Source organism: Magallana gigas, chromosome 4, assembly GCF_963853765.1.
Source record: "Magallana gigas chromosome 4, xbMagGiga1.1, whole genome shotgun sequence".
In the NCBI taxonomy this organism is placed as follows: Eukaryota; Metazoa; Mollusca; class Bivalvia; order Ostreida; family Ostreidae; genus Magallana; species Magallana gigas.
In genome coordinates, this window is record NC_088856.1 from 51,162,911 (window position 1) to 51,181,407 (window position 18,497).

Here is an 18,497-nt window from a genome sequence, read left to right on the forward strand (position 1 = left end):
ACTCTATATATTTATTTGTTAAACTTCGACCCCCCCCCCCATTGTGGCCCCACCCTCAGGTGAGCTTAAAAGGTTAAGTTTACAATACAATAATTTTTAAAGTTGGTTTCTGGAAGAACAGACTTTGAAAATTTTCTTAATAAATATTGACAATTTTTTCACTTTTTTAATCTTTAGTTTTTAAAATCTGTGTACAAACATAGAATTGTGAGCAAATCTCTGTATCTTGCTTATAAATCGAAGCGTAACACTCAAATATGGTTAGTAAATAGAAATTGTAAACAATTGAACACAAGAAACATGCACTATAACAAATAAAGAACACAATTTATTTTTTCGAAATGAATCATATATATACATGTATATACCTACATATTTCCGTCAGCGATATCAAACTCTATTTAAACTGAATAAACTCGAGAAAATGCCGAGCGACTCAACAAAACCTATTGCATTGTAATCTACCATTATGCAAAAGATAATGCCGAATTACCGATAGAATGAATTGTATTTCAGTACTTTTTTGATACATCAGATTTTGCTTAATTTGCGCAGGTAAACAGTTAACTGTTTGATTTACCGAAGTATCTGTTTGATTTGATACGTAAAAATCACGAAATACAGACGATAGTCTCCAAGTTACAAAGCATAAATAATGAAAACGAAACGAAAATCAGAACAAGCTAACACCAACGTCATGTGTGAAAACTGTCAGCGCATTGAAATATTTGGCCTCAATTTACTTCACAAAATCGGCACCAATATATTTTGCATGTTTCAAAAATTTCTCTTCATACGCGAACTGTTGCATAACAAGCAAATTCATCATAGTCAGGTCGACCCTTTTTCGTATAATGTCATAGCTGCTTTAAACAAAGAGCCTCGTTTTAGAAGTATGGAATACGAGTCTTGGTAAAATGGGTATGCAAACCCGGGCCGTGGCAAAATAAAAGCCGGGGCAGATCGGCAATCGTCAATTACAAATACGCATTATTTTGCGGCATATTTACAGCGAATACAAATATTACTGGTCCATCAAATATCCTGAAATTTTAATGAGATTGGCAGATTAATAACTGCCAATCTTTTGTTTTGCCCAGGCAAAGTCTTGCCTACCCATTTTACCGGATGCCGAACGCTAAGCTGAAACACGCCTTTCCTTTATTATTAATTTCGTAATAACTCAGATTTGAAACAGAATTAGACCTTAATTTTTGCAATTTATATTTTCCTTCCCATAAGGATAATTTATGCTAAACTACGTTGAATTGAAATCAGTAGTTCTTGAGAAGAAGATTTTTAAAAATGCACCCCCCTTTTTCTACAGTTTCAAGGTTTTCTCCGCTTTGAATACAGATCGGACTTTTATTTCTGCAATTTATATTCGCCATCCCTTAAGGATGCTTTGTGCCAAATTTGGTTGAAATTGGATAAGCGGTTTTAGAGAAGAAGTTCAAAATGTAAAAAGTTTACAGACGGACGGACGGACGGACGGACAGACAGACGGACAGACGGACGACGGACAAAATGTGATCAGAATAGCTCACTTGAGCTTTCAGCTCAGGTGAGCTAAAAAGATGAATTCATCGTTTTGTTTAGTTATAGATTATCCATTTACTTTCATACAACTTAATTGCATGAGTTGTGATATCTTGAAAGTCCATGTAAACACCTTCTTTATCAATGTTTTATGCATTTTCTTATTGAAAGAACGATATATGATATAAGTTAAAATTGGCCCCCATAATTCCCCATTTTTTAAAGTGTTAAAAACTTTTAAAGGGGGCCATTTTAGGCCCATATCATATATAGTCCTTTCATATTTCTAAACCTTAAATACGTTTTTCTTTATCACCAGTTACAATTTCTGAAATGGTCCTAGCTGTTGGCATGCTTGGTTATTACGTAATTAACTTATGCACTTCATTGCATCGCCTTAAAACTTCCGAAAGTAAAGTAGTATAATCACATGGCCGAGCATTTTCTTATTCTGATGTCGATTATCCATATACCGAAATTTAACACATATATTTTTCTTCATAAAGCTACCTTTTTTGATAATTTTACCACAGTTTGAGTATATTCGTGGAATTGAATCTTTACAAATTTAAAAAAGTGATTCCTTAATCTTAAAATGAACTTGACTATATATGTCCTTTTTATTTTCAGTCTTCTTTTAATTTCCATATATAATTCACTGTGCATTCGAAATATCTATTAGCTTCTAGCTGTTTATAAGTTCGCTCTCGAATTTTTTTTTAAAATAAAGTCAGAGTAACACTCGTAACAATTTGAATTACGCATTTTTACAGACTCTTTAATTAGATGAGAGTCACTTTATTTGCCATATCTTTAGCTAGCAGCCCCTTTTCCTGATGACCGACACAATGTTTTCTGCTTTCAGTATTGTATTTTTGACTTAAATGTCCATATGTAGCTTTTAAATTTAAACTGAAGTCCTGTATTGAATTTAACTTTGTGATCAGTGGATTATCATTGATAAATAATGATTTGACAACATTGACATAAGATGAAATATCTGGGTATGTCTTGCTATCCACGGAAATCTTGTACTGTATATTAAAAGATTTAGTCAATCATTATTATTCACATTAAGTTCTGCTGGGGTTGGGGGAGGGATTGTGAAAATTCAAGCATTGGCGCTTTTGTTTTCCATTTCAGTTTCACCAGTTTTATGTTATTATCTTTTATAGGCATCCATGGGTACATTAAAGATACACCAGAACCGTTGGTTAATAATATCATACAGAAAGAAACTATCATTTGTGTTCTTAATACTTTCTGTTTTCTTTACAAAAACCAGCCTTACAAAACCTTTCAAAAAAATCCTGATATACATACAGCTGATGAAAGGGGTTATATATATATCTCAATTTTCAGCTTTACTGTCTTATTGAAATAGACAACGTTAGAATGGACATTTTACAGCGTTGTGCACTCATATATAGAACCACACATAGTGGTGTGTTGTGATACTAAACAGCTTTTAAAAGGAAATATTAAAAGAAAGTAAGTTTCATAAAGCATTGATATTTTAGGTTTTATGACTTTTGTAGCGTTGGATAGACTCTCTTCTGAATTCAGCTTTCCTTTATTTTCTTATTTAAATACCAATATTCTAAAACGTTTAAAATACCATTTCGAGATCACCAGTTATTCTTTTTAAAATAAATACACCTCTACCACCAAAAATTGCGTTAACACTGTTAAATCTTCCTTGTCGTGCTGGCCTTTGCTCATAAGAGGATTAGTTTCCGCCGTTTGCCTCTTATCCTAACAACTTCCGAAAGTGAAGTAGTTTGGTAACCGTTAGACCTAGCCTCCTCTACTTCTACTTATAATATTGTATTAAATATGTATGCTGCTATCAGTTAATTTTTTCTCGTTTACTGATTTATCCATATATGTTTAAAAGCTTAATATATTAGTGGCCCTCTCAGTCTCAAAATGATTTTTTTATCAATGTTCTTCAAATTTCTTTATTATTGATATATCAGTGTGCGTTTAAATTATATACTATCTTTAAGTATATCTAAATTTTTTTTTTTGAGCTTCTGTCTAAACAGTTTCAGTAACACACACAACAGCTGATACCACACACTTATTACCGTCCAAAATTTGTTGACAAATTTTCTGAGCTGTTTTACTTTCCACACACGTCCTGAAGGTAAAAACACAATGTTGTCTGCTGACTGTCTTGCATTTGTAATTTAATATTATTAGTAATTCGTTTTTAATCATAAAATAGTTTGACTACATTTACTACACAAGATATAACTATGTATATTTATCTATCTATCCATCCATCCATCCATCCATCCATCTATCTATATACCTATGAACATTTTGTTGTATAGATTTATATAACTGTTTAAGACTGTCAAGTCCTAAAATAAAACTTACATGCTTTTTCATCGGTTTCATTAAATTCCAATTAATAATTAAGTGTTTATCAGTTTGTTCTCGAGCATTCTATAAAATTACCTTAACATAGCAATAAAATGCTTTACGGGCTAAAAAGGTAGCAATCAATGCAAAATAAACACACACTTTCACAAACGATGCTACGTACCTGTAAACAGAGTTAGTTTCAGAAAGGATAGATATTTTAGGTTTTAGGGCTCTTGTAGTTTTGGATAGACATTCTTCTGAATTCAGCTTTCCTTTTTTTCTTATTTAAATACCAATATTATAAAAAGTTTAAAATACCATTTCGTGATCACTAGTTAAATTTGCTAAAAAAAAAAATACAGCTCTACCATCACAAATTGCGTTTACACTGTTTAATCTTCCTTGTCTTGTTGGCCTTTGATCATAAATAGCATTGTTAGGATAAGAGGCATCTTATCCTAACAACTTCCGAAAGTTAAGTAGTTTGATAACTGTCAGAGCTAGCCTCATCTGCTTTTACTTATAAAAATGTATTAAATATGTATGATGCTATCAGTGGGTTTTTTCTCGTTTACTGATTTATCCATATATGTTTAAAAGCTTGATATATTAAACGCCCCTTTCAGTCTCAAAATGAAATTTTTTTATCAGTGTTCTTTAATTTTTTTATCATTAATACTTCAGTGTGCGTTTAAATTATAAACTATATTTTAGCATCTAAAAGTTTGTTTTTGAGCTTCTTTCTAAACAGTTTCAGTAAGACAAACGACAGTAGAAATCACACACTTTTTACCGTTCAAAATTTGTTGACAAATTTTCTGAGCTGTTTGACTTTCCGCACACCTGCTGAAGATCTATCTATCTATCTATCTATCTATCTATCTATCTATGAACAATTTGTTGTATAGATTTATATAAGTGTTTAAGACTTAAGAAATGAAGATAATAATTTTTCTATTGATCGACGTATCAAAGAAAAAATTGACCGGAAAACTTCATCAATGCGCGTAGCGCATTGATGAAAAAGTTTTCCGGTCAATTTTTTCTTTGATACGTCGATCAATAGAAAAATTATTATCTTCATTTCTTATCATTTAATAAAACATTTTCAAATCAAAAAATGTGAAGTGTCATTGATCAAAAATGTAAATAATGTAAATGAAGCGGCGCGTATGAATACAAAACAACAATATTCGAAATGGATGCGCCTTCAGCTGATGCAGAGCTATTGAGATGAATTTGATGGATTAAACACAAATAGTGAGTTAAAATCTGAACCGGCTGAATTGAAAACGAAAAGAAAATACATGCGATAGTTTGTGATATTATTCACTGTGCAGAAAAACTCGTAATAAAACTAGTTTTCATGTGAGATCGATGGAATATGCAACTGGACATAACCATCCAAGGAAAGGCGATCGTGGACGAAAATAGCTGATATGTCGACAAAGAATAGTATGTATAAGCGACTTTTGTAAACGTTGTGGTAACTAGATAGCCAGTGATGTACTTAAATGGTATTTCTGCCGCTTGGAATGCGCCGAAGGAGTTGATGCATTACCCATAGCTTTTCTTTACGACGCTTATTCTGATGACCGATCATGTACGTGTGTAAATTTAAAAATTATCGTTACCAAATTTGAACAGCAGTGTTATCGGGAAAGTTTAGAAGGCCTATATGTTCGTTAAAATATTCCTGGAAAATGAAACGGCCAGCCTCGCTGTAAATGTTGATCGATCTCAAGCAGACGAAATCATGAGAAGACGCTTAATTTTCCATTTCGTGAATCAAATAATGTGTTTTGTTTATTTTTGAAGTTTAAACTTTCAAGTTTTTATATTCACAAGGTTTCATTTTGTTTGCTGACAATAAAACAGAAACAACTTTACATTTTGTTGACAGTGTTTATCTTGGAAATTCCCGTTCTATAAATAGTGTTAGATCAGAACAGTTGAGAAAAGTAGATCCGGCTAAAAATTTTATTGATGCAGGTATCAAAGAAATTTTTCGACCAATCAGAAGCGCCGATATCTCATCAAACGAATAAATATTAAATGATTGTCAAGTCCTAAAATGAAACTCACATGCTTTTTTATCGGTTCCATTAAATTCCAATTAATAATTAAGTGTTTGTGCCTACTATCTGTTACTGTTTGAAATGTTTATCAGTTTGTTCTCGAGCATTCTATAAAATTACCTAAACATAGCAATAAAATGCTTTACGGGCTAAAAAGGTAGCAATCAATGCAAAAATAAATAGATATATAACAAGCTGTCGGTATGATATATATTTTGCAATGCTAACTGTCTTCATACCCACATGAAATAAAAAGAAGAGTTTAATAGTGTAGCTGATGCCTGGTAATCATTTGATAATAAAAACATTTCTTTTTTATGGGAGATAGTTTTCCAAACTATAAATAAATGTACCCTCATATAGTTTGAAGAACTTTTTACCTAGAAATACATGTATGTAATGTCAAGAACCTATGCTATTGATGTAGTCAGAAACACTTCAAAATACATTTTGTTTTACATTTTTATTTCATATATACAAATAAACAGAATATTTATATGTAACATGTCCATTTTAAACATAACACTCAGTTTGATGACATGTAGTGCTGAATTCTTAAAGCAACCACATTTAGTCTTCGAAAAGTCACATCCAAGATATAAATAAAGTTATTTTTCATTTAATGAATAAAATAATCAGTCTATTGGCACATCATGAGTGAACACAGTCATATAGTTTTTTTAATATATAAGATGTAAAACATTCACTTCGAAGACGTTATTTCTAAATGTTCAGCAATGTAATATAGCAAACCTTTATCATAAAACTTATAAATCTGTAATATTTGATTTTCCCAACTAATATTCCTCTTAAATAAAATCAAGAAGAGTTTGAGCATTATGAACACAGTCTGTTTATACGAAATATTGTATTTTCTTCACTTTACGTGTTCTCTTCTCAGCTACAAACAGGTTGTCTCTGGTTTCTATACATAAATCGTATGCAGTGTATAAATCACAGTTGTCAATGTAGCGGAGGAACTGTCCGTCCTGATCCAGGATGTGGATACAGTAGTTGTTACCGTCTGCTGTCAGGATCCGACATTGGCTGTCTGTGGTGATTCCGATAGGATCAAATGATTTCTTAGTAGTATATTGAGGACCGGTATATGTAAATCGAAGTTTTCCGGCCTGATTGACCACCACTACTGCACAGGATCCATTGTCTGACACACAGATATCTAGGTTCCTGTTTTCGCTGATATATTTTGTGTCGTAACCAGATGAATATAGAGGTTGTCCTTTATCATCGAACTGAATACTTTGTTTCTTTTTAGAGCCAGAATATCGCACAACTTTTGTTGGTTTATCATCACCACACTCCATGATAACCAGGAGGTCACCATAGGAGGTACTACAGATATTGAGAGGTATCCACCTCTGAAGTCTGATCAATGTCTTTACCTTTTCATTCTTTACAATGTTTACAGTTTTCTCAACGTAATCAGTATATACTAGATCCCCATTTCTTTTCACTGCTATGTCCCATGGATCGTTCCCTGACTTGCTTTGGACTGACTTCTTTCTTTCTCCCCGGAGGTTGTAGAGTCTCATCATTTTGTCAGCACCACAAGTCCATATATCTTCATCGTTCAGACAAGATACACTGCGTAGACTTAATGCTCCATATTCTGTGTTTATCTGTGTGATGATCCGTGGTACATCAATGAGCGGTCCGTCCGGGGGAGAGGACTCAGCACCGGGAGATTCCATGGTGTAGCCATGTTCTTCTGTTTTGATAGATGACACTGACAGAGAACCAAACTGTTGATAAAGCTGTTCTTTGTTGATAGTCTGTGGGGTAAAACTTGGTAAGGACACTATGAGTTTAGGAGACAATCTTCTGAATTTATCATTCCTGGATTCGTAGGCAGAGACACGGCTGACATCACAGGAGTCCAGTAACGTCTTTAGTTCGGCAATCGTCTGTGTGATTTCAGAAATGTTGTGTTTAATTTCATCTCCCTGTTGATTTAGGACAGCCAGGTGTTTGGTGTCCATTTCCTCCACGTTAGATTTCATGTTTCTGATAATGGTGTTTATTTCTCTGTGCAACTCTTCTCCATGTTTGTCGATTTCTGTTGTCAATTTCTGTGAGTTTTCATTCAGAGCAGATTTATGGACTGGGATAATGGATGCAATCTTTTGATATTTAGGATAAATCGATTTTTCTAGTTCTTGTAAATCTTTTTGAATGATCTCTTTCTTGTTGTTAATGTCTTTAGTGATTTCAATAAATTTATGGCCGCTGTGTTCATCAGAGGAAGCACATGCTGCACAAATAGGAATGTTACATTGTTCACAGTGAAGATCACATAATTTTGTGGAATGTTTTTGACATTTAGGAGAAGAACCCCTCTTTTCAAATGGCACCACTTTGTGTTCTTTGGATGGATCAGAGAGATGTTCCCCCACACAGGCTTTACATAGATGTATTTGACAAATGTCACAGTACATAGGGGGAACCGGGGTCTCACAGAGATGGCATCGCAACACGTCCTGGGCCCAACGCTCGTCCATGCTCACATACGTTGATGGGATTTAAATAGAATTCTAGGAAGAAAAATTGATCAGCTAGATCAGTTATAAGTTTTCAATTAATTTTATTGAAACATAGTTGTATGAATTGTAATATCTTGCAAGTGCATAAAAATAGTTTGTCCTACTAATAACATAATCTATGAATTTTTGTACTAATTTCTAGTTTCTTGAAAAAACAGATAAAATACTATCTCTTGATCACTAAATACTTATTTCAAAACAAACCTTAATTATCCAAAATGACAATTACGATGCTTCATCTTCCTGGTCTTCTTGGCATATGATCATCACGTTAAAAAACTTCTAACCTTTGCCTCATCCCTTCACAATTTCCGAAAGTGAAGTAGTTTAATTGCTGCTTTAAATATCCTTCTCTTATTCTAGTATCAAATTTCCGTGTTCCAAGTTCATAAAAGTTTGTAATTTTTTGTTTCTTATTTTATAGTTTTACTACACTATGAGCATATTGTAGTTATTCTAAGGTTTACGCCACATTTCTAATCTGAAAATGAATTATTATACCATTATCTTAAACTTCCTTTTCAAATGTCAGTGTGCGTTCCTACAATGTTATACATTCTGGCATTTTTATATGTGTGGTCTCCTTCCTATATAAAAAAGACACATATGGAACAGCTTGAACCACGTTCTTATTATTGACCGTTTAGATCGAGAGTAAAATGCTTTCAAAAGCTTCATTTACCCATCCCTCGGATAACTGAATATGTTTTTCCTGCTCTCTGAAAATTGAGTATTTTATATGATAAAAAGATCAATGAATACCCGTCTTCCTTTTAAATGAATATCAATTCTTTACGAGTCATCTACTACTTATAGCAGGTATAAATTTCTTCCGGTTAATCAAAGTTATCAGTGCAGGAATATACACAATTGAAATGAATGTGTCGTCTTTAACAACATGTAAGGATATTTTGAATCTCAAAATGGAAGAAATCAAAAGGAATCTTAAATCCGAAAACTTAACAGGTATTCCTTTTAAAGGAATGATCGGCATGTAACGCCATTGGTCACAGCTCTGTTGATGTAAGCTTTTTTTAGTAGGCGAATTGTACTTCCGATTGATATCCTTTCGCGTATGTATAAAAAAAGTAATTTAAAGCATTATGTAGGTAACTGTATGAATATGTATCACTTTCAAGGCAAACGCATTAAAGAAGATGGGGGAACAAGATAGCGCAAATGCCCATTTGGTTTTTTTCGTAAAAAACAATTTCAAATTTATTTTTTTCCAACCAAATATACTATATGATGTTATATTACAAGTTTACAAAAGCAAGATTTCTAATTATATTCAGTTTTAAATATTTTAACAAACGATAAGAAAAAAATAAATTATAAAGTTTTGGTGGTATCGAACCCACATCCTAAAAACCTAGCTCTATAATGTTACCTAATGTCTGGTGCTCTAACCACTAAGCCATTTCAGTCACAACAAACGTCATTGTTAAATGCTATGTGCAACTTCAACCACGAATTTACGGACTTGTAGTATTTCTCTAAAACGTTCAATTGTTGGGATACAAAATGACATTTTTAAAGTATAGTGGGTCATCTCTCCACGCTTTTGTTGATTTAAATCGGTTTGATTTCCTTTAAACCTCATATAGACTTTGACAAAAATATGGAGCCCAGACCCACTCTATAAAAGAAAAGGCATTGAAGTTCTATAAATGACACTATTTGGAGGTTTTGACACGCATACGCCAGTTTAAATCAACCTACTCTAAATATTTAACATATTTAAAGGTTATAAATCGATGTTATGGTAAATATACATTGTTTTTAATAATGGAGAAAGAAATTATGAGATTTGTTCATATTTTAATTTTATAGTATCTTATCTATCCTCATATGGGCAGTGTACACGCCTTATTCACCCATCTTCTTAAGGTTTTAGTCATTTGCATGTTATTAAAGATTTACACGAGGCTGTCATTACATAGTAAATTAAGAAGTGCAAGGTGCAATGCGTGCACAAATAGTAAGATACATGTATGCCGAATGCCTCATACGGACACAACTGTGATCGGCCGAGGCCGATCACAAAACCCAGCGGGCTTAAAACAAGACTTAAAGAGGAGAAAGTTTGATCACAATCAATCACAACATAGCGTCAATCAAACAGGACACAATGCATAATGTGGCGATTGTTCTTGCATACCGTCTTTTTCAGAGTTTACTGAAGGATAGTCAAGTAAGTTTTCGGATAAAATCAACCTGCCTGTTACTCAAAAGGATATAGGAAACTATTGAATAAAAATGGCAACCGAACGTGTTTGTCAGAAAATGTCTTGTTATCGACAGTAAATACAGGGACATACATTTTCAAGGAAATATATATTTATAAAATAATAGCAAATCAAATAAGAGTAAAATACCGGTCTCAATACATTCGATCATATAATGCCATACATCAATTAAAAACAAATTTACATACAGTGGCAGGTTGTTTCCAAAGAGTAACCAGTGGTTATCCATTCAGCCAGATGTACATGTCCAGCAGAGTAAATAAATACAGCATTCAGTTCTCGAATTAAATTTTTGAAAATTTCTTTTCAAGCTTTCACAAAGTTATGCACCAATCGCCCGTCTTCTGTTCAATTTAGAAATGTACGAGAACCAGAGTAATAAGCCGTGTACATCAAAGCCGTGCACCTGGAACAAACCTTTGAATAAACGTTACCTGGACAGACAATACACAACATTTACTCTACACACTACATACCGACACTGTACACATTCTCTGTACACATTGTGCACAATATTATCTGGACAGACAGTACACAACATTATTTGTACACACTGTACCTGTATCAACACTGTACATATTGACTGTACACATTGTACACAACATTATCTGGACAGACACTACGCAACATTAAATCTGAACACTGTAACCCTACACTGTACACATTGACTGTACACATAGTACACAACATATCTAAACAAACTGTACACAACATTAACTCTACACACTGTACACCTACACTGTACACATTGACAATACACATTGTACACACCTTTATCTGGACAGACAGTACATTTTGACTGTACACATTGTACCCAACATTATCTGGATAGAAAGTACACAACATTAACTCTACGCACTGTACATCTACACTGTACACATTGACCGTGCACATTGTACACAATTTTATCTGGACATTCAGTACACAAAATTCACACAATGCAATTGACTGTACACATTGTACACTTTATTATCTTGATAGAGACTACACACTGTATACCGATACTGCACACTTTGACTTAAACATTGTTTACAACACTATCTGGACGGACAGAACACAACATTAACTCTACACACTGTATACAGACACTGTACACATTAACTGTACACATTGTACACAACATAAGCTGGACAGACAGAACACAACATTTACTTTACACACTGTACGTTTACACTGTACACATTGACTGTACACATTGTACACAACAATATCTGGTATTATAAGAAGGTAGGCGACATAACTCTACACACTGTACACATTGACTGTACACATTATACACAACATTATCTGGACAGACAGAACACATTAACTCTACACATTGTACATCTACACTGTACACATTAAATGTACACATTGTACACAACATTATCTGGACAGACAGAACACATTAACTCTACACATTGTACATCTACACTGTACACATTAAATGTACACATTATACACAACATTATCTGGACAGACAGTACACAACATTAACTGTATATAATATTAACTGTACACACTGTACACATTAACAGTGTACATGGTTCTCAAAAGAACCTGGTCAGGCAGTACACAACATTACCTGTGGATTACATCATTACCTGGACAGACAGTAGATAAATGTACTCGTATTACAGACTGTTTCGATATCCCAGGATTTACTGATTTGGTGGTTCACACCTTTACTCTTTTTAATAAATTGCTCCTTTTGCAAATCAAAATTATATTGAAAACACAGTGTCTACCTACACAGGGAAAAGTGGCTCGCATAATTTTCATGCGATTTCCTTTTCGCATGAAAATCATGCACTAATCATGCGAAAATCAGATGAAAAGTTTCTCATGCAAATATCATGCGAATATGTTCGCATGATATTCGCATGAAAAATGTACAATTTTCATGCGAATAATTTTTCGTATGTTTTTCATGCGATTAGATATTTGTGTCATATTCATATAAAATTCATGCAAAATTCACATGAAAATTGCATGTTTTTCATATAAAAATTTAATTATGACAAATCAATTTATAACACTTTAAAAACATTCTTTCATTCATATGTTGACATACTAGTGTCTTTTTTGTTAACAAATTTGACATTAAGACAACTAAACAATTTCTACATGTGTTGGAATTAAAACATGTATAAATAAAAATTAAAATAAAGTTTACATTTTATCAAAATATGAATGTTTTCAAAACTTTTAAAGTCTTTGTTTATGTAAACATGTAAAACTTTGCCTTTACAATAGTCATTCACACCAACTGAGAGTTATATCTCTCTTCTTAGAAGGTCAGTAAACATTAAGATTTTATTACATGTGTAATACTGTGCTGATTGCATTGGTCATTATTTAGGATACATACTTTAAGTCTTATGTTTTTGAGATACAATTTATGAGTTTGCGTGTACCAAACCTGTTGAACACAGTAAGTGAATTACATATAGGAAAATTTCCAGCTATATATTCAAACATAAAATTAATTATTTCTATGCTAGACAATGAAAATTCACTGAAAATTGTTAACACTGTGATGCAAGTTTTCCATGATTCCAAGTGATATTGCACAGATCACAGTATATTTCAAAAGAATCCAGGCCTTTGTGGTCTCAAGTTCCAGTGTGTACCAATGTTATTGGACTGATGTTGGTGTAATCACTCTGGTGTCTGTATCATGTGCCTTTATCTTCCTTCTTCTGTAGCATGTCTCTTTATCCCTCTCCATATTTAAATATCTTTGTCAACCTTGTGTATATGCAAGACAAAATATAATTCATAATAAAACATGCAAACTAATGTACATGTATTGAGTACATGTATAACAGCGTAAAAGCACAAGATTTATACACTCAGATAAAATTTTAAAAAAAAATGATAATGTATCTCTGTATTGAAATAACTTACAGTATGTTTTATTGATCAAAAGCAAATGAGATCAAGAGGTATGTCCAACCTCTTTTATCAAATATATGTTAATCCATGTCTGATTTTATATACATGTAATTACAAACTTTAGAAATATTCAAAACGCAAGGCATATTTCACCAAATAAATACTTACATGGTATCATCATATGGACAGTTTGTTGTGCATGATTTCCCAAGTGATATACATGTATGTTATTGTTATAGCCATCATATATACAACATATACTGGAGCAGCATTCACCTATTCTTCTGTCTGTGTAACATTGCTTCGGATCTTAAAACAACCCTGTAGGAAAAAAAATAAAATGTTATGAACATTTTCAAACTGCATATATACTCCTATAAATGGATTCACTGTGGCAATATACACAAAACATGTAGACCGGATCTAGGAGGGGTCATGGGGATCCAGACCCCCTAAAAAACTCTTTAAATTTAAATTATAAAATTCATAAAAATATGGCTTACTCCCCCTCCCAACCTTGTTACTCAATCAATCAATCCCCCCCCCCCGTCCGAATTTTTTTTCTGGATCAGCGCTTGAAATCAGATTGCATGCTTGCAACCGCATGTTTGAAATATATATCTGCAGATTTATTTCGTAATCATTACAGTTACACTGTATTCATTCATTCTTGTATAAGAAATTCACAATAGATAGAAATTTATCCGAAGCTCTTCGGAGAAAATTGACAGACCCTCTGTCAACCCGAATTTCCCCGTATATTGTAGAGTTACATGAAAAGACCTGCATCTTTAAGTTTAATAATAACAGTAGATTTTTTAGTGTTTCAACACGTATCTGGAAACGTTAGTTAACATATAACATGTAAACATGGAATATGCACACACTTGAAACATCGTACCTGCATGTTGACGATCCGCTCCTCTCCTATCCAGGATCACGAACTTTTCAATCGCTGAGTATATAATCGTACGATAGATCGGACACATCTTGATGATGTTGATGTAAAGTTTCTGCTGGCTTGCATCACTGATCAGCCAGTGCCGATGTGCATGCAGCTAGAGAAAATTCAGTCTGTCTGCATATGAGTTATCGCGGGAGATAACTCGAACGGGATTTCGGAAAAGATAATATGGAACGCCAAATTAACATATATTCAAATATTTGTACCTATCTTCAAATAATTGTACCTATCTTCAATTAATTGTACCTATCTTCAAATCATTTGAAGATAGGTACAATTGAATTAAAGATAGGTACAATTGAATTAAAGATAGGTGTAAATAATTATACCTATCTCTAAATAATTATACCTAAGTACAAATGAATTATACCTAGGTACAAATGAATTATACCTAGGTACAAATGAATTATACCTAGGTACAAATGAATTATACCTATCTTCAATTCAATTAAAGATAGGTTCAATTGAATTATACCTATCTCTAATTCTTTTGAAGATAGGTAGAATTCATTTAAAGATAGGTACAATTGATTTGAAGATAGGTTCAATTCAGACATATCTACAATATGGAACGCCAAATTAACATATATTCAAATATTTGTACCTATCTTCAAATAATTGTACCTATCTTCAATTAATTGTACCTATCTTCAAATCATTTGAAGATGGGTACAATTGAATTGAAGATAGGTGTAAATAATTATACCTATCTCTAAATAATTATACCTAGGTACAAATGAATTATACCTAGGTACAAATGAATTATACCTTTCTTCAATTCAATTAAAGATAGGTTCAATTGAATTATACCTATCTCTAATTCATTTGAAGATAGGTAAAATTCATTTAAAGATAGGTACAATTGATTTGAAGATAGGTTCAATTCAGACATATCTACAAAGGATTTAAAGATAGGTACAATTCAATTATACCTAGGTTCAATTCGTTTTGTGTATTGTTGAAAATAATGAACGCTCCCTTGAAGATATTTCAACATAGAGGGAAACGAGGGAAGCACCAACAACCCCTCTATTTGATGGGGTATCAAGTGCCTATAGAAATTTTTGAAAATAAAGATAAAAAATATTAAAATCATGCACTGACTGTATTTTGGTCTAAACGTTCTACATAAAACAATTAATTTAAAGAAATGAAGATAATAATTTTTCTATTGATCGACGTATCGCATTGATGAAAAAGTTTTCCGGTCAATTTTTTCTTTGATACGCCGATCAACAGAAAAATTATTATCTTCATTTCTTATCATTTTATAAAACATTTTCAAATCAAAAACTTTGAAGTGTCATTGATCAAAAATGTAAATAATGTAAATGAAGCGTCGCGTATGAATACAAAACAACAACAGCAACAATATTCAAAATGGATGCGCCTTCATCTGATGCAGTACTATTATAATACAGGGAGTATTCATTATTGCCAATATTTTAGTAATTGAAGATAGGTTCAATTCAATTGTACCTATCTTTAATTCAATTGTACCTATCTTCAATTCATTGCATTTGTACCTATCTTCAAATCAATTTTACCTATCTTCAAATGAATTAAAGATAGGTATAATTGAATTGTACCTATCTCTAATTCAATTTGAAGATAGGTACAATTGAATTGAAGATAGGTACAATTGAATTGAAGATAGGTACAATTGAATTGAAGATAGGTACAATTGAATTGAAGATAGGTTCAATTATTTGAAGATAGGTACAAATATTTGAATATATGTTAATTTGGCGTTCCATACTACAAAGGATTTGAAGATAGGTACAATTCAATTATACCTAGGTTCAATTCGTTTTGTGTATTGTTGAAAATAATGAACGCTCCCTTGAAGACATTTCAACATGGAGGGAAACGAGTGTGTGTGTATGTGTGTGTGTGCAATATATTTGCAAAAGGCATCATTTACTTATTAAAATATTATACATGTATATCAATAAGTAAGCCAAAAACATGTATACCCGAATACCCCAAAAGTGACGGAGTTAGGGTAGTGACGTAGTTAGGGTGACTAACGTTATATACCTAAATAAAAAAACTGGCTTTATTTTTTTCCATAATTTTATCAAAGAATGTATAATTCAGTTGATAATCACTCTATTTATTAAAGCGGTAACAATTATTGTGAGTTTTTGTTTGTTTATCGGCTCAATCTTTCGAAAAGTTGACAAAATCATATTTGTGACGTAACGGAAATGACGTACTATACAGGGAGTATTCATTATTGCCAATATTTTAGTAATTGAAGATAGGTTCAATTCAATTGTACCTATCTTTAATTCAATTGTACCTATCTTCAATTCATTGCATTTGTACCTATGAATTGTAATTGAATTGTGCCTATCTTCAAATTAATTAGAGATATGTATAATTGAATTGTACCTATCTCTAATTCAATTTGAAGATAGGTACAATTGAATTGAAGATAGGTACAATTGAATTGAAGATAGGTACAATTGAATTAAAGATAGGTACAATTATTTGAAGATAGGTACAAATATTTGAATATATGTTAATTTGGCGTTCCATGCGGGGGCTTACAAAAAAGATGCACATCAACCTGTAGCGCTTTAAATTATTAATGATAATTATTCTAATCATATCTAAATTACAAAATCTGATCTGATCTATTGATTTTTGGTATATTGCTCTATCTTAAATCAAACACCATCCTGACGGTTCTCAGTACCAAAAATGGTTAGACTTTACTTTACCGGTCCCCAGAAATCAAGATCCGCGCGCATATTGCACTATGACGTAAGATTTAGGTCGTTGCTATGCATCTATTTACGGCGGCCATTTTGAGCTCTCGATCAGAAAACTTCCGAGATTCTAGTTGACACAAAATACAACGATATGAATGGAATAAAATCTTACCTTAGATTTGAAAGTCGTCAAGACTGTTGTTCGGATTTTGAGGGAGGTCTACAAGTGCCACTCGGGGTTTTTTGGTCGGTTCTTTCGTGGTAATAGCGGGGGTGATGGTAATGAAGTTGGATTTGATGGATTCAGGGTTGTAGACTTTTGTAATAATTTCTTTAAAAAAACGCTTGAATGGGTCTGTGGAATCGTTGAGGTATAGTTTACGAATACAGTACTGGGAAAAATAACTGTCATACAGGGTTTTCTGTGTACCGTTGGAGGGTAAGGATTTTTTCAATGCTCTCCAGGTCATATATGGCCAGAAATTAGTCCTGACTTTTACCCCTTTCTATTTGTAACCAGTAACATTGGTTACATCGGTAACAATGTTTGATTATGAATGATTTTCAAACTTTGATGTACTTGTGACATGTTACAGTGGTTACTGGTAACATTGGTTACAAAACAGAGTTAGGTTTGGGTTAGGGTTAGGATTAGGGTTAGTTTAGGGTTAGGGGTTAGGGTTAGTTTAGGATTAGGGTTATAGGATTAGGGTTAGTTTAGGGTAGGGTTAGGGTTAGGTAACCATTGTAACCAATGTAACCAATTTAAAAAAGACACCTTGTAAATCATAAAAATGACTGACACCACTGTTACCCCATGTCACAAAGAGAATATAGCTGTTACCATTGTAACCAAATAAAATAAGACCACCCCCTGCTAAACAGAAAAAGGCTTGTCACCTCTGTTACCTCTTGTCACCAATAGAATATAGCTGTAACCATTGTAACCATTGTAACCAAATAAAATAAGACCCCCTGCAAAACAGAAAAAGGCTATTCACCTCTGTTACCTCTTGTCACCAATAGAATATAGCTGTAACCATTGTAACCACATAAAATAAGACCCCCTGCTAAACAGAAAAAGGCTTGTCACCTCTGTTACCTTTTGTCACCAATAGAATATAGCTGTAACCATT

The 18,497-nt window shown here is 32.8% G+C and overlaps 2 protein-coding genes and 1 long non-coding RNA gene across 3 annotated transcripts in view; all 3 read right to left on the reverse strand.

Moving 5' to 3' along the window:
- The window catches only part of LOC105342786 (tyramine beta-hydroxylase), a 266,828-nt gene that overhangs the window by 221,608 nt on the left and 26,723 nt on the right, over positions 1-18,497 (reverse strand). The gene's annotated exons all lie outside the window — the stretch shown is intronic.
- On the reverse strand, positions 6,451-9,141 carry LOC136274910 (E3 ubiquitin-protein ligase TRIM71-like). The gene is made up of 2 exons (XM_066082803.1): positions 8,756-9,141; positions 6,451-8,542 (listed from the first exon to the last, which is right to left on the reverse strand). Exon 2 carries the CDS (start codon positions 8,507-8,509, stop codon positions 6,845-6,847), a length of 1,665 nt encoding a protein of 554 aa, XP_065938875.1. The 5' UTR covers positions 8,510-8,542; positions 8,756-9,141; the 3' UTR covers positions 6,451-6,844.
- Positions 12,395-14,744, reverse strand: LOC136274911 (uncharacterized). Its single transcript, XR_010713361.1, has 3 exons — positions 14,579-14,744; positions 13,846-13,998; positions 12,395-13,530 (listed from the first exon to the last, which is right to left on the reverse strand). It is a non-coding gene; the product is annotated as an uncharacterized lncRNA (long non-coding RNA).